Source organism: Scyliorhinus canicula, chromosome 3, assembly GCF_902713615.1.
Source record: "Scyliorhinus canicula chromosome 3, sScyCan1.1, whole genome shotgun sequence".
NCBI lineage: Eukaryota > Metazoa > Chordata > Chondrichthyes > Carcharhiniformes > Scyliorhinidae > Scyliorhinus > Scyliorhinus canicula.
In genome coordinates this window covers 16,253,068-16,277,789 of record NC_052148.1, presented here as the reverse complement: position 1 = coordinate 16,277,789, position 24,722 = coordinate 16,253,068, and the positions used below count along the sequence as shown (strand labels likewise).

The following is a 24,722-nucleotide window of genomic DNA, read 5'->3' as shown; positions in this document are numbered from 1 at the left end:
TGGGGGCTTCCTTTCCTCGGCGCTGGCCCCTGGAGCCCTGCGCCATGTTGCGTCGGGGCCGTCGCTTTGAAGGAGGCCATTGCGCATGCGTGTGTTGTCGCCGGCGCCACTGCGCATGTCCTCGTTGGCACTGGCGCAACTGCGCATGCGCGGGATCCCGCGGTGCCTAGTTCACACCGGGACCTGCAGCTGGAGAGGCGCAAACCGCTCCAGCGCCGTGCTGGCCCCCTGTAGGGGCCAGAATCAGACATGGGAGTGGCCCGTTCATGCCATCGTAAAACGCGACGGCGTTTATGACGGCGTGGACACTCTGCCGTGGGATTGGAGAATCCCGCCCAGGATACTTCACCTGCATTATCACAAGTCTTTCTTTTACATTACCTGCTGCCCTCAGAAAGCCAGGATTGAACAGTTACTGAATGCTACCACCCGATGGCAGTCTAACCACCTGTAATAGAACTTGGTGGAACAAGTCCTACTTTTTTGTTTGGTTCTATCTGGTGCGACCTGTACTTTAGCATCTCCATTACTGTATCAGGGGTCGTCTTGAGCTAAGAAATAAGGCAACGTGGCAGACCATTTATCCTGAACTGTTCATTTCCTGCTGGGAGTGAGAGACCACACAGTAGCTGAAATTGGTCTGGGCCAGCAGTGTGAAATGTGCTCGTAGGGAATCAATAGCCTGTTCCATGTTGCTCCAGCTTTTTCTATCGTCCACTGACTTGAAAACCATGGCCAAGGCTTTTCATTTCAAAACACAGCAGCAGAAACGCCAGGAAATGAGTCTCCAAAAAGAGTTGGGTCTGTATCGTTGTGATGCCGAAAAAGGGATCAGGCACAATAGGAAAAGAAGCTGCCCTTTCACTCCCAGCCCAATTTCATCCTTACTGCGTCTCCTTGGAAGGCCCATGTCTCCCATTCCCTGAAAATTGGTGCCAACGGGTGGGCTTCCGGCCATAACAAAAACGACCATGTTCTTCAACACAGGAAATAATAACCTAGAACATTTCTGTAGCGCCCCTGACGACCTCTGAATTTCCCAAATGACTTTTGCAAGAAATTCAGTGGCTGGGTTGTGCACAGCAGGCTGTTACTCAGAGCAAGGAGAAAATAATAATCTTAATTTGTGTCACAGATACTTTAACTCTGCAATGAAAAAAATCCCCTTAAAGACCAGATGACCTGTTTGAATTCCTTTGGGAGAACAATAATGCAGGTCCATAGGGTTGAGAGAGCGTTTGGGCTGAGGAATCTGAACTGATCGATAGGAGGGGGTCAATCATCTTAGCTGATATATATAAACAAAGAACAAAGAAAAGTACAGCACAGGAACAGGCCCTTCGGCCCTCCAAGCCTGCGCCGACCATGCTGCCCGTCCAAACTAAAATCATCTACACTTCCGGAGTCCGTATCCCTCTATTCCCATCCTATTGATGTATTTGTCAAGATGCCCCTTAAACTTCACTATTGTCCCTGCTTCCACCACCTCCTCCGGCAGCGACTCCAGGCACCCATTACCCTCTGTATAAAAAACTTGCCTCGTACATCTGCTCTAAACCTTGCCCCACGCTCCTTAAACCTATGCCCCTGAGTAATTGACCCCTCTACCCTGGGGAAAAGCCTCTGCCTATCCACTCTGTCTATGCCTCTCAGAATTTTGTAGACCTCTATCAGGTCGCCCCTCAACCTCCTTCGTTCCAGTGAGAATAAACCAAGTTTATTCAACCTCTCCTCATAGCTAATGCCCTCCAAACCAGGCAACATCCTGGTAAATCTCTTCTGCATCCTCTCTAAAGCCTTCACATCCTTCTGATAGTGTGGCAACCAGAATTGAACACTAAACGCCAAGTGTGGCCTAACTAACGTTCTATACAGCTACAACATGACTTGCCAATTTTTATACTCAATGCCCCGGTCAATGAAGGCAAGCATGCTGTATGCCATCTTGACTACCTTCTCCACCTGTGTTGCCCCTTTCACTGACCTGTGGACCTGTACACCTCGATCTCTCTGACTGTCAATACTCTTGAGGGTTCTACCATTCACTCTACATTCCCTACCTGTACTAGACCTTCCAAAATGCATTGCCTCACATTTGTCCGGATTAAACTCCTGTGGTGATTGTATATCTGTGTAGATGTGATACAACTGAGCAAGCACTAGAGGGAGCACGGGAGAGATATAAATACAGAGGAACAGGAAGTCAGGGCACACTTCACAGAACGGGAACTGGTAGCTAGACATAGACAAGCAGCATCGATGTAACTTTAAGTTAAGCACTGAAGAGAGAACAAACTTACAATAAAGCATCTACTTCAACTTTAAGACTACGAGCTTTATTAAGACACAAGGAACAACACAACTCCATCTGCCATCTCGCCGCCCAAGTCTCCAAACAATGTAAATCCTGCTGTAGCCTCTGACAGTCCTCATCGCTATCCGCAATTCCACCAACCTTTGTGTCGTCCGCAAACTTACTAATCAGACCAGTTATATTTTCCTCCAAATCATTTATATTTACTACAAACAGCAAAGGTCCCAGCACTGATCCCTGCGGAACACCACTAGTTGCAGCCCTCCAATCAGAAAAGCACCCTTCCATTGCTACTCTCTGCCTTCTATAACCTTGCCAGTTCTGTATCAATCTTGCCAGCTCACCCCTGATCCCATGTGACTTCATCTTTTGTACCAGTCTGCCATGAGGGACCTTGTCAAAGGCCTTACTGAAGTCCATAGAGACAACATCCACTGCTCTACCTGCATCAATCATTTTTGTAACCTCCTCAAAAAACTCTATCAAGTTAGTCAGACACAACCTCCCCTTCACAAAACCGTGCTGCCTCTCACTAATACGTCCACTTGCTTCCAAATGGGAGTAGATCCTGTCTCGAAGAATTCTCTCCAGTAATTTCCCTACCACTGACGTGGGGGAAATATCATTGAGGGGACAATAACTTTGAGGGATGCTGGTATTATTTATTTATTTAGTGAATGCAAAATCCCGAAGCAAAGCAGTTTCTCCCAGTGCCGCTGTGTTGAGTGCAGATCGGCCTCCACTGAAATGAAATGAAATGAAAATCGCTTATTGTCACGAGTAGGCTTCAATGAAGTTACTGTGAAAAGCCCCTAGTCGCCACATTCGGCGCCTGTCCGGGGAGGCTGGTACGGGTCTGTGGGTTGGACAGTCTTCTATGTTGTGATGCAGTTTGCTCTCGTCCACAGGCACAGAGGGGGCTGGCACTAATGCTCCATCTGTGGAGGTTGGACAAGCAGGGGCTGTGGTGGGCCCTGAGCCTGATAAGAGTGGACCACTCTTTCCTTGCCAGGTTGAAAGCAGGCAGCTGTTGGGTTGGGTTTGAGACCTTGTACCTGTTTGTCACGTCCAATGATTCCTAGTTGATACTTAAGTGGAGGAAGTAGAGATTAGATAATCTGTTCAGTGAGAGACATAAAAGGCCAATGAGGGAGGGAGGGTGATAGGCATTAGGGAATTGGTGGAAGTGAAGAACTCAGTGGGGAGAGAACAAATCCCAGTATTTATACAGCTTTACAACTCTGAGGAGAATCCAACACCTCGGCCCAAAATTACTTTCAAACACCACCCCATTATTATACAATCCAACATCTGGATGCCCACAGGCCCATAAATATTAATTGCCTTCTCATGGTTTGCGGAATGGTAGTTACATTCACGGACAGCTTTGGCACAGGGTATCAGAAAACTGTTAAATGAGCATCATGGCTCACTCTGACGTCGCCTTCATTTGGAACAGGGGGTATTTTAACAGGGGCTGGTTTAGCTCACTGAGCTAAATCGCTGGCTTTTAAAGCAGACCAAGGCAGGCCAACAGCATGGTTCAATTCCCGTACCAGCCTCCTCGGACAGGCGCCGGAATGTGGCGACTCGGAGCTTTTCACAGTAACTTCATTGAAGCCTACTTGTGACAATAAAGCAATTTTCATTTCATTTCGTTTTCATTACAGCAGGGGTCATTTAATGATGCACTCTCACAGACTTCATTAGAAACACAAATGGTATTTTTTAATAATAGAACATAGAACATAGAACAGTACAGCACAGAACAGGCCCTTCGGCCCCCAATGCTGCGCCGAGCCATGATCACCCTACTCAAACCCACGTATCCACCCCATACCCGCAACACAACAACATCCCCCTTAACCCTACTTTCATTAGGACACTAAGGGGCAATTTAGCATGGCCAATCCACCTAGCACACACATCTTTGGACTGTGGGAGGAAACCGGAGCACCCGGAGGAAACCCACGCACACAGGGGGAGGACGTGCAGACTCCACACAGACAGTGACCCAGCCGGGAATCGAACCTGGGACCCTGGAGCTGTGAAGCATTTATGCTAACCACCATGCTACCCTGCTGCCCCAGGATGAATTGTACAGCAGCCAACGCGGCTGCACCTAGGGAGGCGGTAGAGCTGCGGATTATCACTGGACTAGTGATCCAGGGGCCCATTCTCTGGGGTCGTGGATTCAAATCCCACCATGGCAGATGGTGAAATTTGAATTCATTAAAAATCTGGAATTAGGAGTCTAATGGCGACCATGAAATAATTGCCAATTGTCGTAAAATCCCATCTGATTCACTAATGCCCTTTGGGGAAGGAAATCTGCCATCCTTACCGGGTCTGGCCTCAATATCGACTCTGGACCACATGAAGTCTTCAGGTTAAACATGGGCAAGGAAACCTCTTGCTGATCACCACGTACTGTCCAGCAAGTTGATGAATCAGTACTCCTCCCTATTAAACACCACTTGGAGAAAGCACTGGGGGTAGCAAGAGATGGATTGGATTTGTTTATTGTCACATGTACCGAGGTACAGTGAAAAGTATTTTTCTGTGAGCAGCTCAACAGATCATTAAGTACATGGGAAGAAAAGGGAATAAAATAAAATACATAATAGGGCAACACAATGTAATTACATAAACACCGGCATCGGATGAAGCATACAGGGTGTAGTGTTAATGAGGTCAGTCAATAAGAGGGTCATTTAGGAGTCTGGTAACAGCGGGGAAGAAGTTGTTTTTGAGTCTGTTGTGTTGTTCCTCGTGTCTTAATAAAGCTCGTAGTCTCAAAGTTGGAGAAGATTCATTATTGTGAACTCGTTCTGTCTTCAGAGCTTAACGTACGGCTACCTCAAATGCTGCCTGCCTGTGTCTGTGTCCTGCTACGAGTTCTGCCTTCCGTGAAGTGTCTCCTCACTTCCAGTCCCGGTGTATTTATAGCTCTCCCGTGCTCCCTCTAGTGCTTGCTCAGTTGTACTGCATCTACTCAGATCTACAATCACCACATCCCCCTTTTTTCTTTACATATTTTCTGTACATCGTTAAAGAAAATTGTACAAAACAGTTACTTATGATATGTGTATCTATACAAGTGATGGTGCTATTGCATATTTTACAAACCCAATATATATTTATGAGTCCACTCTTAATAAAAACATTTATGAGTCCAAACTTGATGAATTTGTTCACTGAGTTTTTTCTTTTGTTGTTGTTGACGTGGTGAATGTTGTCGGTGTTCTTGTTATTTTAAGTAACCAATGCGTCATCCCAAGGTGTTTGCATGGTCGAACCACTGATGTTGACTGACATGGGCTTTTTTCTGTGCTTGTGGTATCAATTTATTATGTCATCTGCCTTGAAAGCTGGTGTGCTTGCTTGTTCTGGAGCAGATGTGAGTTTGTGCGATTCATTGTCATTGTTTTGCAGTGTGCTGTGGCATTGTCCTTCATGTGCAGAGTTGTACCATTTTGTACAAGTCGTTGTTTCATTGCTGTTGTTTCTGTCGTTCCTGTCTTTGTTGTTTTCGTTGCCGTTCTTGTTGCTGTTTTTGTCGTTTCTGTCTTTGTTGTTGTCGCTATCTTTGTTATGGTTCTTGTTGGTTTTGTTGTTCTTCTTGTAGTTTTTGTCGTTGTGCTTGTAGTTTTTGTTGGTGCCGTTGTTCTTGTTTCTGCTGTGCTTCTTGCGATTTTTGTTGTTCTTGTCGCGCTTCATGTTGCTTTTGTTCTTGCTGTTGTTGTTCTCGTTTCTGCTGTGCTTCTTTTGGCTTTTGTTTTTCTTTTTATGCTCAATGAGTGTCCCGTGTGGATAATTTGAGTCTTTGCTTTCTTGGTGCTCCTCTTCTGGAGTCAAATTCTTCACGATTTCATTTGACGCGGTCTCTCTGGATTCTTGGTGCTCCTCTTCCGGAGTCAAAACCTTCATGATTTCTGTTGACGTGGTCTCACAGGACTCTTGGTGCTCCTCTTCTGGAGTCGAAATCTGCTTGGTTTCTATTGCCGTGGTCTCTCTGGACTCTTGGGTGGCCCTACTCTGTGCTTCTGTACAGACAAGCTGAGAACTGTCAGTCTCGCTGTGATCCTGTACCTCCTGTATGTCGAGTGTGATCACCTTGTCACTGTTTTCGCATGCAGTGGGTAGATGCACATTGTCTTCTTCTTGTTTATGTGAGCTTGGTAGACTTTCATAGTCTGCTTGCGGTTGCTCAGATACGGCGGGTTGACCTTCATGGTCTTGTTCATGCATGGTGTTTGCCAGGGAGTGATTGCTTGCTTCCCTTTTGGAGTCTTTCATCACTCTCACTGTGGAGCCTGTCATCGCTCTCTCTGTGGAGTTTTTCTGTGCTCTCTGTGTGGCGCCGTCTTCGTCTTGGGTATTGCTGTCATCCAATGTATCGACGATCTGCCATGGCACCATGGTGTTGGATTCATCTACCATGAGTAGATTCGTATTGAGCTTTGCGACCGTGTCGCTGATGCTGTGATCAGCATATCCGAATAACTCAGCCATGTCTGAGAAGTAATCTTCGAAAAACAAGTCATCTTTTTTTGTTTCGGATTTCTTTTTGTTCTCTTCACTTCGGGTGGTGCAGACTGCTTTTCCAGGGTGTTGTGCGAGTTGTTTTCAACTGCTGGTTTAAGTTCAGGTGTTTTTTTGTCTTCTGAGGCAAGAAAGTTTGGTTTTACCGCTTTAAGTATCTTGTTTTCAATTATCGGGCATTTCCCTTTTAAGTAGGCGTGATCCGGATGCTCAGACGTCATGACGCTCGTGACGTCATGCGTAGGAATGAATTGCACATGCGCAAATCGGCCTTCCTTTACTGTGCGGTTTTGTGTCCACTGCGCATGAGCGGCTTGCGCATGCGCATAACGATCCGCGACCAAAACGTTTTGAGACTGCGCATGCGCAGAACGCAAAATGGGTGATTGTAACTGTGCCTGCACGGCTTCCGTTTCCTGCACATGCGCAGACGCAGTTTTTAGTTCTTTGTCTGCCCGAGACTGTAAAATGTGCTCTGACGCCATTTTATCGCGGATTTCAGCGTTTTTTCTTTCTGAAAGTTGTAAGTTATCCTTTCCTTTCGATCTGGACTGGATTTCAGCGTTTTAGCTTTGTGAAAAATTAAAGTTATTTCTTCTTTTTGATCTGTACTTTTCACTCGCGATTTCCTGACTGAAGCCTTTCTGTTTGTAGAGTTTTGCATCACCCAGTCTCTGTGCAGTTTGGCCTCTGAGCATACCGTGCTGTTCAAATTCCATACAGTACTCTTCAAATTTGTTTAGTATTGTTTGTAAGTTGTTGCTGTCTTCATCTTTTGAGTATTTAAATCCATTATATACTTTCCTAGCTTCATGTCCTGCGATGAGTACTGCTATTTTAATTTCGTCTGAGGCTGCTGCTACATCATTAGCTATGATATAAAAATCGAACATTTGTTTAAATATTTTCCAGACATTTCTTACATTGCCAGTCGTGTCCAGCTGAGGTGGGGTTCCAAGCCACATCCTCGAATAAGCGATGTCTTCCCAAGTCGAATGTCCAGTAGGAGATTTCCATGCCATTTTGTTCTTTCTGTGTCTGCAGCTGAGTTGTCTTGTAGTAAGCGCCTGAAGCCACTCTTGGTACCATGTGTTGTTCCTCGTGTGTTTATAAAGCTCGTAGTCTCAAAGTTGGAGAAGATGCTTTATTGTGAATTTGTTCTGTCTTCAGAGCTTAACATACGGCTACCTCAAATGCTGTCTCCTGTGTCTGTGTCCTGCTATGAGTTCTGCCTTCCGTGAAGTGTCTCCTCACTACCTGTCCCGGTGTAGTTATAGCTCTCCCGTGCTCCCTCTAGTGCTTGCTCAGTTGTATTGCATCTACTCAGATCTACAATCACCACATCTGTTAGTGCGTGTTCTCAGACTTCTGTATCATCTGCCCGATGGAAGAAGATGGAAGAGTGATTAAGCCAGATGGGAGGGGTCTTTGATTATGCTGTCCGCTTTCCCCAGGCTGCGGGAGGTGTAAATGGAGTCAATGGATGGGGGGCAGATTTGTGTGATGGGCTGGGTGGTGTTCACGACTCTCTGAAGTTTCTTGCGGTCCTGGGCCGAGCAGTTGCCATACCAGGCTGTGATGCAGCCAGATAGGATGCTTTCTATGGTGCATCTGTAAAAGTTGGCAAGAGTTAATGTGGACATGCCGAATTTCCTTAGTTTCCTGAGGATGTATAGGCGCTGTTGTGCTTTTGTGGTGGTAACGTCAACGTGGGTGGACCAGGACAGATTTTTGGAGATGTGTACCCCAAGGAATTTGAAATTGCTAACCAACTCCACCTCAGCCCCGTTGATGCTGACAGGGGTGTGTGCAGTACTTTGCTTCCTGAAGTCAATGATCAGCTCTTTAGTTTTGCTGGCATTGAGGGAGAGATTGTTGTCGCTGCACCACTCCACTAGGTTCTCTAGAGAGCAGAATATGCTCTGGGTGGGGTACTTCAATGTTTTTTAAAAATGTGTTCATAGGCTGAGGGCATCGCTGGCTGAACCAGCATTTATTGCCCATCCCTGAGGACGTTTACGAGTCAACCACATTGCTTTGGGTCTGGAGTCACATGTAGGCCGGACCAGGTAAGGATGGCAGATTTCTTTCCCTAAAGGACATTAGTGAACCAGATGGGTTTTTGTAACAATCGACAATGGCTACATGGTCATCATTAGACTTTTAATTACAGATTTCTTTTTTATTGAATTCAAATTTCCCCATCTAGCATGGTGGGAACCTGGGTCCCCAGAGCATTACTCTGGGTGTCTGGACTTTTAGTCCAGCAACAATATCACTACGCCACTGCCTCCATCACCAAGAATGGTTTTGTCGTACCACCACAGACCAAGCTGGCCGGGTCCTAAGGGACATAGCTGCGAGACTGGGACTGCAGCAGGTGGTGAGGGAACTATCAAGACGGAAAAACATACTTGAACTCATCCTCACCAACCTGTCTGCTACAGATGCATCTGTCCATGACATTATTGGTAGAAGTTGCCAGCGCACAGTCCTTGTGGAGACAAAGTCCTATCCTTGCATCCTCCATCGTGTTGTGTGGCACTTCCACCCTGCTAAATGGGATAGACTTTGCACAGATCTAGCAACTCAAGACTGGGTATCCATGAGGCGCTGTGGGACGTCAGTAGCAGAGATTTATACTCAACCACAATCTGCAACCTCGTCGTCCAGCATATTCCCCACTCTGCCATTACCACCAAGCCAAGGGATCGACCCTGGTTCAATGATGAGTGCAGGAGAGCACATCAGGAGCAAGACCAGGCATACAGAAAAATGAGGTGTCAACCTGGTAAAGCTACAACACAGGACTACTTGCCTTCCAAACAGCATAAGCAGCAAGTAATTGACAGAGCGAATCGATTCCAGATCTAAGCTCTGCAGTCCTGCCATATCCAGCCATGAATGCTGGTGGACAATTAAACAACTCATTGGAGAGGAGGCTCCATAAATATCCCTATTCTCAATGATGGAGTATTCCAGTACAACTGTGCAAAAGACAAGGCATTTGCAACAATCTTCAGCCAGAAGTGCCGAGCGGATGATCCATCTCGGTCTCCTCCGGAGGTCCCCAGTATCACAGGTATCAGTCCTCAGCCAATACGATTCACTCCACGTGATATCAAGAAATGGTCGAAGGCACTGGATGCTGCAAAGACTATGGGCCCTGACAATATTTTGGCAATAGTACTGAAGACGTGTGTTCCAGAGCCAGCTGCTTCCGGAGCCAAGCTTTTCCATTACAGCGACAACACTGGCATCCATCTGGCAATGTGAAAAATTGCCCAGGTGTGTCCTGTACACAAGAAACAGGACAAACCAACCCAGCCAATTACCGCCCTATCAGTCTACCCTCCATCATCAGCAAAGTGATGGAAGGAGTCATCAACAGTGCTGTCAAGCAGCACTTACTCAGCAATAACCTGCTCACTGATGCTCAGTTTGGGTTCCACCAGGGTCACTCAGCTCCTGACCTCATTACAGCCTTGGTGCAAACATGGATAAAAGGGCTGAATGGCCAGGGGTGAGTGAGAGTGACTGTCCTTGACATCAAGGCAGCATTCGACCAAGCATGGCTTCAAGGAGCCCTAGCTAAACTGGAGCCAATGTGAATGAGGGTGAAAACTCTCCGCTGGTTGGAGTCATCCCTGGCACAAAGAAAGATAGTAAGAAGTCTTACAACACCAGGTTAAAGTCCAACAGGTTTGTTTCAAACACTAGCTTTCGGAGCACTGCTCCTTCCTCAGGTGAATGAAGAGGTTTGTTCCAGAAACATCTATATAGACAAATTCAAAGATGCCAGACAATGCTTAGAATGCGAGCATTAGCAGGTGATTAAGTCATTATAGATGCAGAGATAGGGGTAACCCCAGGTTAAAGAGGTGTGAATTGTCTCAAGCCAGGACAGTTGGTAGGATTTCGCAAGCCCAGGCCAGATGGTGGCAGTGAATGTAATGCGACATGAATCCTAGGTCCCGGTTGAGGCCGCACTCATGTGTGCGGAACTTGGCTATACGTTTCTGCTCGGCAATTCTGTGTTGTCGCGCGTCCTGAAGGCCGTCTTGGAGAACGCTTACCCGAAGATCAGAAGCTGAATGCCCTTGACTGCTGAAGTGTTCCCCGACTGGAAGGGAACATTCCTGCCTGGTGATTGTCGCACGATGTCCGTTCATTTGTTGTCGTAGTGTCTGCATGGTCTCACCAATGTACCACGCTATGGGACATCCTTTCCTGCAGCGTATGAGGTCGACAACGTTGGCCGAGTCGCACGAGTATGTACCCCGTACCTGATGGGTGGTGTTCTCACGTGTAATGGTGGTATCCATGTTGATGATCTGGCACGTCTTGCAGAGATTGCCATGGCAGGGTTGTGTGGTGTCGTGGTCACTGTTATGAAGGCTGGGTAATTTGCTGCAAACAATGGTTTGTTTGAGGTTGCGCGGTTGTTTGAAGGCAAGTAGTGGGGGTGTGGGGATGACCTTGGCAAGATGTTCATGTGTGCTCCCCATACCACAATTTATTAAAAGTTGTGGGTCAGGTGAACTCATGATACACTTTGGGGTTCTCTAAACCCTGGCCCATAACACATACGCCGTAAATGGATTTTTAAAAAACAACCGTATCTACCCAAAGAACTTTGAGACAAAATGCACAGTCTTGTGACCCCAAGCCCCATCTTGAACCTCAAGTCGACAACACAATTTCCAATCCACGTTTTGCGTTTCAGAATCATACCAGGATTGTCAGGGTTAACATAAGAGTGCAAGTGCACAGACTATTCTTCCCCTGAGTTTAGGAGATTAAGCGGTGATCTAATTTAAGATGATTGAAGGAATTAACAGGGTAGATTGAGGGAGTTGGGTCCAAATCAAGGTGTGTCCTTAAAATTAGGCAGGACCATTCAGGTGTGGTGTCATAAAGCACTTCTTCACAGAAAGAGTAGTGAAAATCCGGCATCTGTAATGAGAGATCTACTGAAAATTTCAAACTGACATTGATAGATTTTAATTAGGTTTAGGCATTAAGAGTTGGACAGAAGTAGCTAAGCTATGTTATCCCTGATCTGACTGAATGGCAGGACAAGCTCAAGGGAGTGAATGGCCTACCCCAGTTCCTCTGGTTGACACATCCATTCCATTAGCTTGTCCATACTCCAGTCCATATTTTGCCTCCGGTCCAATTAACCAGGTGATTGACATAAGAAAGGAGCCTGCTCAAAGAACGTGTGAGTTACTGCTCTCTGCTGAACTTGGTCAAACACACCATGTCGGAGCCGAAGAGTGATTTGCCGGCCAAGTCCTTCAATGACTTCAAGTTCTTTCCTGAGGGCTGTGATATTCTGCTTTGTTCTAAGTTTCTAAGTCCCATTAAATTCACTCGAGAGGTCAGTATTGTTCATGTTCCAGTAGTTTTAGAGAGCAAATGTGATGGTTAAGGATATAAATCAACTCTACTGATTTACTGTGTCCTTCAGTCCCTCCTCCTGAATGACAATAAATTGTTTCTTCCATACACTTAATTCCTACTTCAATGTTCCTTTTTGTCTCTTATTCATAATGGCCTTGTTTTTAACTTGTGGTATTTGAACCCATCATTACTATAATCATCATTTTTCCACTTTTTCTTTCTCCATTAATATCCCTTTCCTTGATGCTTTAACCCCCATGTGAAGAATTTACAGAAACAGCTAAGTGGTCCAACTAGTTTTTGGTTTCTGAGAGTCACTCTTTCATCAAACCCTACCCTATCAACATACCTAACTGTTCCATGCTCCCTCAACAACAAAGTGGTTGACTCTCAAATATCTTCTGAAATGGAGGATGGGCAACAAACGCTGATTCAACCAGTGACACCCATGTCCTGTAAATAATTTAAAAATATGATTATTTTGTTTCCGCTTAGAAGGCAGTTAGTCCCACAGTCTCACCACTCTAGGTAAAGGGATTTCTCCTGAATTCCCCACTGGATTTGAGTCATTCCTGCAATGAGTGGCTGAGCTTATGAAGTAGGGTTTAGCCTAGATCCATTGGAGTTTCAAAGAATGAGAGGTGACCTCCATGGAAGATCTTGAGAGGGCTGATACCAGGAGGGAGGATGTTTCCATTTGTGGGAGAGACTAGAACCAGGGGGCACGGTTTAATAATAAGGGAGTCTGTTGTTTTAAGGCTGAGATCAGGAGATTTTTTTTTCTTTTTGTTCTCTCAGCAGTTAATAAGCATGTGGATTTAAAAAAAATAATTTTAGAGTACCCAATTAATTTTTCCAATTAAGGGGCAATTTAGCGTGACCAATTCACCTACCCGGCACATCTTTGGGTTGTGGAGATGAAACCCACACAAATACGAGGAGACTGTGCAAACTCCACACAGACATAGCCGGGATTGAACCTGGGACAGTGGTACCATGAGGCATCAGGGCTAACCCACTGTTGCCCCTTAAGCGTGTGGAAATGTTCTTCCCCAGAGACCAATGGGGGCTGGGTCATGGGCAGCTAGGTCAGATTTTTTGTTAGAAAGGGAGTCTAGGATTATGGGGTGGGGGAAGGAAGAGAGATAGTGAAGTTGAAACCACAACCATGATCTTACTGAATTATGGAGCAGCTTTGAGTGCTGAGTGGCTTGCTTCTAAATCCTCTGGATTTAGTAATGACTGTCTGATAGTTATGGTCCCTAATCTGCCACAGGTGGAAACATCGCAATGTCAACCCTATCGAGCCTTTTTAATAATCTAGCGGGCCACTTCTCCTTTCTAGAGAATAATCCTAGTTTGTTCAGTCTTCTATCTAGAACTTAATCTGCCATTTGTCTGCCCAATTCCCTAATATATTAAGCTCCCGCAGCGGTTTATCCTGTTTCTTTGGATTCTCCCAGCTTCGTAACATCTGCAAATGTAGCTATTGTGCTTGTGACTGTCAGCTCTTAATTTCTGTTGATTACTGGACAAAGGGGTTCCATATCTTTATACATATGACGGTCAAGGGTATCGAAAGAATTGAATCTGGTGTTCCCACATTGGGTGGATGAAGGTTTCAGCACCACAGGACAAGAAGACGTTGTGTTGGATTTATCGGAGTAGGTGTGGGGTGAATATGGGGTTTGAAGTTCTGAACGTGGGTTTCGAAGAAGCCAAAGCAATGCACCATTGGATTGAGCCTGAGTAGGAAACTGGGGATGAAAAAATTGTGGGCAAGGATGTGGATTTGATGATGGCTGACGAAGGTTTAGCTCACAGGGCTAATTGCTGGCTTTTAAAGCAGGCCAACAGCATGGTTCGATTCCCGTACCAGCCTCCCCGGACAGGTTCCTTATGAGATGCAATGCTCCATTTCCTCCAGGCAAAGAACAGTACAGCACAGGAACGGGTCCTTTGGCCCTCCAAGCCTGTGCCGAGCATGGTAACTGCCTAACTAAGGCTGAGGACAACGGAGGCCATCACCCGTCCCTTTGGAGAGAATTCCATTTTCTCCTGATCACCTTGCTCTCTTACTGACCAGTTTAAATTGTTTATTCTTCATCATAGACATCCCAGATGAAGTCTTTCTCCACTGACCGGAGTAAAGGTGTCAGAAATTTGATACCCCTCCAGTAACTCTCTGCTTGGATTTGTTCTACCCCATTGAGTCTTTCCTCATAACTCTTTCTCCTAGATTCACAAGGATGGTAACATCAATGTAATATGTAACCCAAGGGTGCTAAGAAGCATTATATGTAATTACAGAATGCATATTTAATTTTAGTGTTATTTCTCATTGCACGGTGTTCCAACGCAATTCCTCACTTGTGCTGTACTGTTTACCTAGTTGCATCTTGCTCTTGTGCTGTGCACCTGGTTGCACCCTTTGTGTTTTCAAAAAACATTTGTTCTTGGGAAGGAAGAGTTTCTACAGGATTCTCTTCAAGATGGACTTTCTGTAGGTCATGAAGTTGTTACATCAGAAAGTTGGTTTGCTATATAGGATTTGAAAGGAACAGGCTTGAAGATCTTGCATTGGTTAATGTTTTTGGTTCTTTTGAGGCATAGGTGTTGCTGCCCTGTTTTTCCCCTTCCCCCTCCCCCTTCTGCATTATTCAATCTTTTGACACACATCACTTCAGGAATTCTAACAGTTCCCCTTCCAAATGTTGTACTTGGCCTGCGTTGATGAGCCACAACCTGGATTATTGTTTGAAGACAATCAATTGGCCTGGGGGCTTGAGACAATCACCATCTTGGTTTCGCAGTGACCCACTTGAATCAAGAAATACTGTTTTGAATGGACTCGGGGGATGGATAGTGACATCTCTAGTCTGGAATGTGTCCTTTCAAGATGGTGGGCCAATTCAAAGGCTGAGTCCAATGGTCATCGACCACCTTTTTTCCAATTACGGGGCAATTTAGTGAGGCCAATCCACCTTACCCTGTACGTCTTTGGGTTGTGAGGGTGAGACCCATGCAGACATGGGGAGAATGTGCAAATTCCACATGGACAGTGACTCGGGTCCTCCGTGCAGTGCTCGCCACTGTGCTGCCCAAGTACAATTTTTGTTATGTTTAGAAATTATGACATCTTAAGTTGGGCAAGACAACACTATCCTTGCATTTTAAGGAAGGGAGGATCCTGGGCAGGATGCAGAGTTTTGATCAAGCAAGATTTCCCTCATGTTGCTCATGTCAGTCATTTATAGCAGAAGCAACCTATGTCAGATATATCATCGAATGTACAGAGCAGAAGGAGGCTATTCGGCCCATCGAGTCTGCACTGGCCCTTGGAAAGAGCACCCCAACCAAGCCCACACCTCCACCCCATCCCACCTTTAAGGGCAATTTAGCATGGCCAATCCACCTAACCTGCACATCTTTGGACTGGGAGGAAACCGGAGCACCCGGAGGAAACCCACGCAGACACTGAGAGGAGAACGTGGAGACTCCACATAGACAGTGACCCAAGCCGGGAATCAAACCTGGGACCTAGAGCTGTGAAGCCACTGTGCTACCTTGCTGCCCATACCTGATGCTATGTGGTGTTTTGCTTTTTTGAAGACTCTGTGGCATAAGTCACATAGGCCAGAATGGATAAAGTAAGCAGATTTCCTTTAAAAAGCATTAGTGAACGACTAACCTTTCTACAACAACCTGACAGCTTTATGATCACCTTTATTAGTACCAGATGTTTTAATTGGACTGTGTTTTGGTACTCCACATCGGACTACATTTCCCATTAACTCTCCTATCTGTCTCTTGCTGCATGTTGTCTGAATGCACTGTTTGCTTGCTATATATCTGCACCATACTTCATGGGCTGGATTCTCCGCAGCCCCGCGCTGAAATCATGCCCAGCGCAGGGGTGGAGAATCCACTTTCACACCATAATCAGGCCCAGCGCAGCTGATCCGGGGGGGTCTCCTTTTTCCGTCTGGCTCTGAGCTCGGCAAGGCCGCCGCCGTGCGCATGCTTGGGGGGGGGGGGGGGGGGGGAGGGCTGTATCCGCAGCTAAAGCTGCAAAATTTACTCTGGGTTTCTGAGTAAAACGCCACTGTTTTTATGCTGGCGTGGGGACGGAGCCATTTTGGGAGAATCCAGACCCATGTTTTCCCAATTACCTTGGTGAAGCATTTTGCATTTCTCATGCTGTTCTCTGCCCAGTCATCTCCTGCTCTTCATCTGATTGCATGGAGCTCTGGTACTTAAATGAACCGTGCTCAATCACTGTGTCTGACTGCAAGAAAATAAAATGGGCTAGACATTTCCCAGCATCTCAAAGTGCTTCAAGCCAATTAATTACCTTTCTGACGTGTAGTCACTGTGGGATCTTACTGTGTGCAATTTGGGGTTGTTGTTATGAGCAGATAATCTGGGTTTAGCGATACTATAAAATCACAGGAGGTGTTTGGCCCGCTGGATTGGCTTGTTTCGGCTCTGTGTCCCATTTGAAAATGAAATGAAAATCGCTTATTGTCACGAGTAGGCTTCAATGAAGTTACTGTGAAAAGCCCCTAGTCGCCACATTCCGGCGCCTGTCCGGGGAGGCTGGTACGGGAATCGAACCGTGCTGCTGGCCTGCTTGGTCTGCTTTAAAAGTCAGCGATTTAGCCTGGTGAGCTAAACCAGCCCAGATTTGGGAATATCACCAGCTTCTCTGGTCTTTCCATACAACTCAAGACCCTGAACTCTGCTTCCATTCTGAAGCATCACTTCTACACCTTCTCCAAGGCCTTGATATGTTTGTTGAGGGATGGGTATATCAGAAAGAACTGATCCATGGAATATTTGTAGGAACAATGATTGTAGGTAAGGTTTAGGTTAGCTATGGAAAAAGACTAGGATCTACCTAGCGGTGGTGGTGATGATGAATTACAGATCAGTTGAGAGTTGCTCTGGGAACATGCATTTTTACATGTCGCAGCTATAAATAGTGGTGATAAAGGCTCCAGTGTGCGCGCGCACGTCTGTCCGTCCGGGAAGGATATGATTGCACTAAGAGGATGTAGAGGAGTCACAGGATGTTGCCTGGGCTGGAGTGTTTCAGCTATGAAGAGAGACTGGATAGGCTGGGGTTGCTTCCCTTAGTGCAGAGAGTGCTGAGGGGAGGGATATGATCAAAGTATACAAATTTATGAGGGATATAGATGGAGGAAACTGTTCACCTTAGAGGGTCAATAACCAGGGGGTATAGATTAAAGTAAGGTGCAGGAGATGGAGGGGATTTGAGGAAAACATTTTCACCCAGAGGGTGGTGGGAATTTGGAGCTCACTGCCTGAAAATGTGGTAAGAGGAGGGAACAAAAGTAAAACTGTGCCTATTGTTATGGGAGCGGCGTTTTGAGAACCCCAAAATGTATCATGGAGTTCAACCAACCTCTCCCTTTAATGTATTGTTGCTTTTGAAGCACACGGCTTGGTCTCCAGGTGTGGTATTACAATTATGGACATGTGGACTTTTAAACACAAAACAATGTTTATTCCATGAATTCAACTTAACCTTTTTACATAAACATTGGATCCCTTATCACCCCTTACTTCAAAGATAACCCCGAAAATAATACAACACTAAATAATCCCTCAAAATGTTCCTTCAAACCTCCAAAAGACGTAACACCTTTAAACAGAAACACATCAGGTTAAAGGCATTATTATTATGAGTTTAAATCCCCCAAATGATTCAGAGATGGTCTTTCCTGGCAGAGATCACAGCAGATCCAGCTCACTGCAAACACAGACACACGCAAGCTCTTTTTCTTCTTGCAGCTCTCAGCAATCCAGCCAGGCACTTTTTAGCTGCTCTCTCAAAACTGAAACTAAAAGCAGAAGTGAGCTCAACTCAGCTACCCCCACCCTCTGACATCACTTCAGTAATATGAGCTGCTCCATTTCTTAACGGTACATTGCTTAAACATCCATTTCTTAAAGGTACTCTCACATGACATGATACTTGGGGGAAACTAAGGAAATCTGGCACCTTGACTCTTACAAATTTTTAAGATAAGATAAAGATTGTTTATTGTCACAAGTAAGCTTACACTACAATGAGGTTACTGAGAAAAGCCCCAAATCGCCATATTCCAGTGCCTGTTTGGGTACACAGGGACAATTCCGAATTCTCAACTGGTATGGGAATGAAACCCATGCTGCTGGCCTGGTTTTGCATCACAAACCAGCTGTCTAGCCCACTGAGCTAAATCAGCCCTCTTGCCCTTTACAGATGCACCATCAAATACAGATGCACCATAGAAAACATCCTATCTGGCTATCATAGCCTGGGATGGCAACTGCTCGGACCAAGACCGTAAGAAACTACAGAGCTGTGAAAACAGCCCAGAGAAAATGCCTCCCATCCATTGACGCGATCTACACCTCCCACTGCCTTGGGAAAGCGGGCAGCATAATCTCCCTCCCTCCCACCTGGGTTATTTTTTCCATCAGGCAGGTGATACAAAAGTCTTGAGAACATGCAACAGATTCAAAAACAGCTGCTTCCCTGCTGTTACCAGACTCCTGAATGAACATGCTTCATTTTGGTTTTTTTATGTATGGAACAATCTGTCTGGACTGTACACAGAACAGTACTTTACATTGCGCCTTGGTACGTGTGACAAATCAAATTCGATTCAAAATTATGGAGAATGTGCAGGAAGGTGGAGCCGAGGCCGAGTTGAGACATGCTTATATTGAATGACTGAACAGGTTAGAGAGGGTGAATTGGCGACATAGGAGCAAAAGTAGGCAATTCAATCCCTTTGAGCCTGCTCCACTATTCAATCGGATCATGGTTGATCTCCTGGTTTCTAATCCACCTGCTGCCCTTTAACCCATTTTTTTTTCTTTAAACAACTTAATGATTCAGATTCCACCGCACTATGGGGCAGTGAGTTCCACAAATTCATCACCCTCTGCGAAAAGTCGATCCTCCTCATCTCCAGACGTCTCTTGAATCTACTTTCCATTTAGATAAATGATTTGCCAATTGCCTTGGCCAAAATGGATAACCTCTCGCCTTATCTACATTAAACCCCATCTGCCAAATTTTGGCCCCATCTCCAAGCCTATCCATCTGTAAAATCCTACCTCCTCTTCATTGCTTGCATTCCCATCAATTTTGAACATCATCTGCAAATTTTGCTATCTTACACTCTGCTTGCAGATCATTTACTCCTGCTGCTAATTCTTGTGTGTCAGGAGCATGATTATAATACTCTCCACTTGCCTGGATAAGTGCATGCCAACAGCAAGTTCAACACTATCCAGGACAAAGCAACCCACTTGATTGGCACCCCTCCCCCACTGCACAACAGCAACTGTGTACAATCTACAAGATCCACCTTCCCAACAAACCTTTCTTACCATCTAGAAGCACAAGAACAGATACATGAGAACACCACCACTTTTCAGTGCATCAAAATCCTGGAGCTCCCTTCCACACAGCACTAAGGTTGTAACTAAAAGAGTTTCCGTACCACCTTCTCGAGGAAAGTTGAGGATGGACAACAAATCTTGGTCTTGTCAGTAATGATCACATACCAGGAACGAATAAATAGAGAAAAATGAGGACCTGAAATAAATTAGAATTAATAAGGACACACAAACTTGTAGGTTTGATGAATCCCCTGGACTGGACCAAATGAGCTGAGTGTTTGAAGGAGATGGCAAGAGAGAGATTGTCAATTCATTGTGAACTGCCAAAATTCTGTAGATTCTGGTTCCTGCAGACTGGAAATAGCAAATGTAACCATTATTTGATGTCAGTAAAGGATGTGATAATTGGGACACTTAGAAAATAACTTGACGGGGATGTGCTGAGAAGACGCACAAAAGATGGCTCCCCCTGAGATTTAGGCAGCTTAAAATAGCCCACTAAAATCAGGGAATAAACATTCTTTCTTCCCCCCCCCCCCCTTCCAACAACACCAGGACTATATGGGCCGAGCAGCAGCAGCTCCAGGGGCTGAAAAACAGCAAACTAAATCGAGGAGATGGCAAGCCTGCGGTGTAACAAGGCCCCAGCCACGCCTGACTGAGGGACCACCAGGCAACATACAAGAACTTTCCCATCCCTGACAAACAGATGGAAGGAGTTCCTTACAAAGGAACTCCAGGAGCCCAAGGAGGCCATTAAAGCAGAGATGAGGGCAATGGTTAGAGCCGGTGGTAGAGGCGCTGATCACACTGCAGGCCGCCTTTTAGAAAAGTCATGGGGACGGCTGGAGATGCAGGACACAACCATAAGAGAGATGGAGACAGCCTCGACTGACCAAAGTGACGGGATCGTTGCATTGGAAACGGAAATGGCAAGGTTGGTGTCTGCGCAAGGCACGCTCAGGAGAACCGATCGCGGCGCCAGGACCTAGATTTAATGAGCCTATTGGAGGGAACCAAGGGCAGGGACCCCACGGAATGCATGGCTCACATCCCCAAGCCGCCAGAAATAGACACGGGTCACTCCGGCCCAAGGCTGGGGAACAACCAAGGGCCATAATCGCAAAGCTACATTGATACCAGGACCGGGAAGAATCCTGAACTGGGCCAGACAGACCAGATCCTGCAGCTGAAAGGGAAGGAAAGGAAGTTGTGGGGAGCCTGGCCTTCCCAAACCTACAGTTCTACCACTAGGCAGCCACAGCAGAAAGCGTGAGGGGATGGGTGAAGGAACCGGGCGCGGGATGGGTGAGGATGGAAGGGAGTTCCTGCAAAAGATGACCCTCTGCGCCCGAGTCATGACCGCACACTCATCCCCCTCCGACCAAACAAGAAAGCCAAGTGGTGGAGGCCATGCTCTGAACATGATATCACTTTGGCCTAACCGAATGTCCACTATGGCCCCTATCAGTAACAATCACATGTTGACGCCCACAACAATGGACGTCACCTTCCAAAGGTGGAAATGGGTCGAGGGAACAGTTTTTTAAAAATTAGGCTGTACACAGGGACAGACTAGCGACCCCACGGAGGTTCCAATTATCTACTTCCTCCCCCAGACGACAAGCTACTTAAGAAGCTGTTGGACGTGTGCAAGCTAGAGGAGGGGAACTGTGGGAATCTGTACGGACGGTTGCTGGAAGAAGCCTATTTCGCCCCCACTCCCATCCCGGCTGAGATGAGGGAAAAATGGGAGGAAGAACTGGCACAGAAGTAGGGTAGGGGAATCTGGATCGAAGCACTACACGGGTCGAAATCCACCTCCACTTGCACAGGGCTGAACCTGATACAGCTAAAGGTGCTGCACAGAACGCACCTAGCCAGATTCCAAATAAGCAGGTTGTTTCCAGAGGTGGAGGCGCCTGAAAACCAAAGATATGATGTCAACATGAATTAGAATGGGAAATTACGCTTGACAAACCTTTGGTGCTTTTTGAGGATGTTACTTGTGGCATAGATGAAGGAGAACTAGTGGATGTGGTGTGCTTGGATCTTCAGAAGACTTTTGATTATACTAAGGACTGAGAATTGGTTACGCAAAACAAGTTTTCAGGACAGCAGGGATTTGGGCCACAGCTTTTTCACAATCAATACACCAGATTTGAATGCGGGTACCAATGGTAATATTTCTGAATTCGTTGATTACACACAAGACAATGTGGGAATGTGAATTGTGAGGCGTATGGAAGGAGGCTTCAAGGAGATTTGGACAGGTTAATTGATTGGGCTAAGGATGGTAGATACTGGGCAGCACGGTTGCACAGTGGGTTGACCCTGCTGCCGAGGTCCCAGGTTCGATCACAGCTCTGGGTCACTGTCCGTGTGGTGTTTGCACATTCTCCCCGTGTTTGCGTTGGTTTCGCGTGGGTTTCGCCACCATAACCCCAAAGATGTGCAGGCTAGATGGATTGGCCACGCTAAATTGCCCCATTAATTGGAAAAAATTAATTGGGTACACTAAATTTTTTTTTTAAAAGATGGTAGATGGAATAGAATGTGAATAAGTGTGGTTATACACTTTTGCCTTTTTAATACCAGAGTAGTTCTTAAATGGTGAGACGTTGGGAAGTGTTTTTAATTCAAATTTTAACCAACAAAACAGAGAAAAACAGTAACCCGCCACCCCCCCACCCCAATACAAAAGCAATAATGAGCATGAAACCACACACCAATCCCCCCCCCCCCGGGTTGCTGCTGAAGTTGACCGCCCCCTAACGCTCCGCCAGGAAGTCTAGAAACGGCTGCCACCGCTGGAAGAACCCTTGCACCGACCCCTCAGGGCAAACTTGACCCTCCCCAGTTTGATGAACCCGGCCATGTCACTGATCCAGGATTCCGCGCTTGGGGGCTTCGCATCCTTCCACTGTAAAAGAATCCTGCGCCGGGCTACCAGGGATGCAAAGGCCAGAATTCCGGCCTCCTGCACTCCCGGCTCCGATGCTCCCCTGAAAATTGCGAGCCCCCAGCCCAGCTCCACCCTGGAGCCAACCACCCTTGACAAGGTCCCCACAACACCCCTCCAACGCAGGACACGCCCAGAACATGTGGGTGTGGTTTGCTGGGCTCCCTGAACACCTGCCACACCTGTCCTCTCCCCCAAAGAACCGGCTCAGCCTTGTCCCAGTCATATGCGCCCTATGCAGCACCTTTAGTTGGATTAAACTAAGCCGTGTGCAAGAGGAGGAGGAATTCACCCTCTCCAAAGCATCCGCCCATGTCCTCTCATTGATCTCCTCCTCCCACTTCTCTTCCACCGATGCCTCCTCCCCCATCACTTGGTAGATTGCCGAGATCCTCCCCTCACCGACCCACGTCCCCGAGAGCACCCTGTCCTGAACCCCCCTTGGCGGCAACAGTGGAAACAAACGCCCTAATCCACATATACCTGTAAGGTATTCCCTGGGGGGAGACCCCAACTCCTCTAAGGACGCAAACTTCCCATCAAGAAAGAGGTCCCCCATCTGCCTGATACCTGCCCTGTGCCAGCTCAAAAACCCTCTGTCCATCCTCCCTGCTGGTTTCCCCATATCGGGGACCAAACTGAAGCCTTCACCTCTCCCCCCCCCCTATGCCGCCTTGACTGCCCCCAGATTTAGAGGGTAGCCACCACTGCCGGACTCGTAGAATACCTTGCTGGGGGGAGCGGCAACGATGCCATCACCAGCGCCTCTAAGCTCGTGCCCACACAGAATGCCACCTCCAACCTCTTCCATGCTGCCCCCTCCATCACCCACCTACGTATCATTGCCACATTCGCAGCCCAGTAGTATCCACACAGGTTGGGCAGTGCCAACCCGCCCACTTCCCTACCCCGCTCCAGGAATACCCTCCTCACCCTCTGGGTCTTCTGCGCCCACACAAACCCCGTAATACTCCTACTGACCCTCCTGAAAAAAGCCTTCAGGATCATGATGGGCAGACACTGGAACATGAACAAAAACCTCGGGAACACCATCATTTTAACCGACTGGACCCTGCCCGCCAGGGAGAGTGGCAACACATCCCACCTCCGAAACTCCTCCTCCATTTGCTCCATCAGCTTCGTAAAGTTTAGCCTATGCAGGGCCCCCCAGCCCCTGGCTATCTGGACCCCCAGGGATCTGAAGCTCCTCTCTGCCCTTTTCAGCAGAAGCTCCCCTTTCTCTCTCTCTCTCTCTCCTGGTCCCCCATATGCACCACGAACAGCTCACTCTTCCCCACGTTGAGCTTATACCCAGAGAAGTCCCCGAATTCCCCAAGAATCCTCATTACCTCCGGCATCCCCCCCTGCCGGATCTGCAACGTACAACAATAAATTGTCTGCGTACAACGACAGCTGGTGCTCCCTCCCCCCCCCCCCCCCACTGTGGTGAATGAGATTCACACGGTATTATAAGTTACCAATGTCACTCTGTTCCCATTGTATACATGTACCGATACTGTAAGTGCAGTTGCACTACCTGTCCACCAGGGGGAGTAGCTCTGGGAGTACTCGAGAGTTTGTACTGGGCTCCCCCTTGGCTCCGCCCTGAACTCCTCCCCCGGAGCTGCTGTATAAAGATCCGTGCCACAGAGCCAGCCAGCGAGTTCATCGAAAGTTCAACGGCGAACAGGCTGGCTCTGTTGTAAGTATATTAGAACCGCTATTCTAATCCTACAAGCACGTGTCCGTAGAATTGATGGTTCCATCACCCCCCCCCCTCCCCCGCACTATCCCCCTCCAGCTCCTCGATTCCCTCAGCGCCATGGCCAGGGGTTCGATCGCCAACGCAAACAGCAGGGAAGACAGAGGGCACCCCTGCCCTGTTCCCCCGGTACAACCAAACGTTCTCCGACGACCTCCCATTTGTCACACTCGCCACCGGGCATCATACAACAGCCTCACCCACCTAATAAATCCCTCACCAAACCCGAACCTCCTCAAAACCTCCCACAGGTATCTCCACTCCACCCTGTCAAAGGCCGTCTCCTCATCCATCGACGCCACTATCTCCGC

At 47.0% G+C, this 24,722-nt stretch overlaps 1 protein-coding gene across 1 annotated transcript in view; it reads left to right on the top strand.

The window, feature by feature from the left end:
- Positions 1-12,107: 12,107 nt before the first annotated feature.
- The window catches only part of pcgf1 (polycomb group ring finger 1), a 70,602-nt gene continuing 57,987 nt past the window's right edge, over positions 12,108-24,722 (top strand). The window contains exon 1 of the mRNA XM_038793176.1: positions 12,108-12,242. Within this exon, the coding sequence (XP_038649104.1) occupies positions 12,123-12,242 (120 nt within the window). The 5' untranslated portion in view covers positions 12,108-12,122. The remainder of the gene's footprint in view (positions 12,243-24,722) is intronic.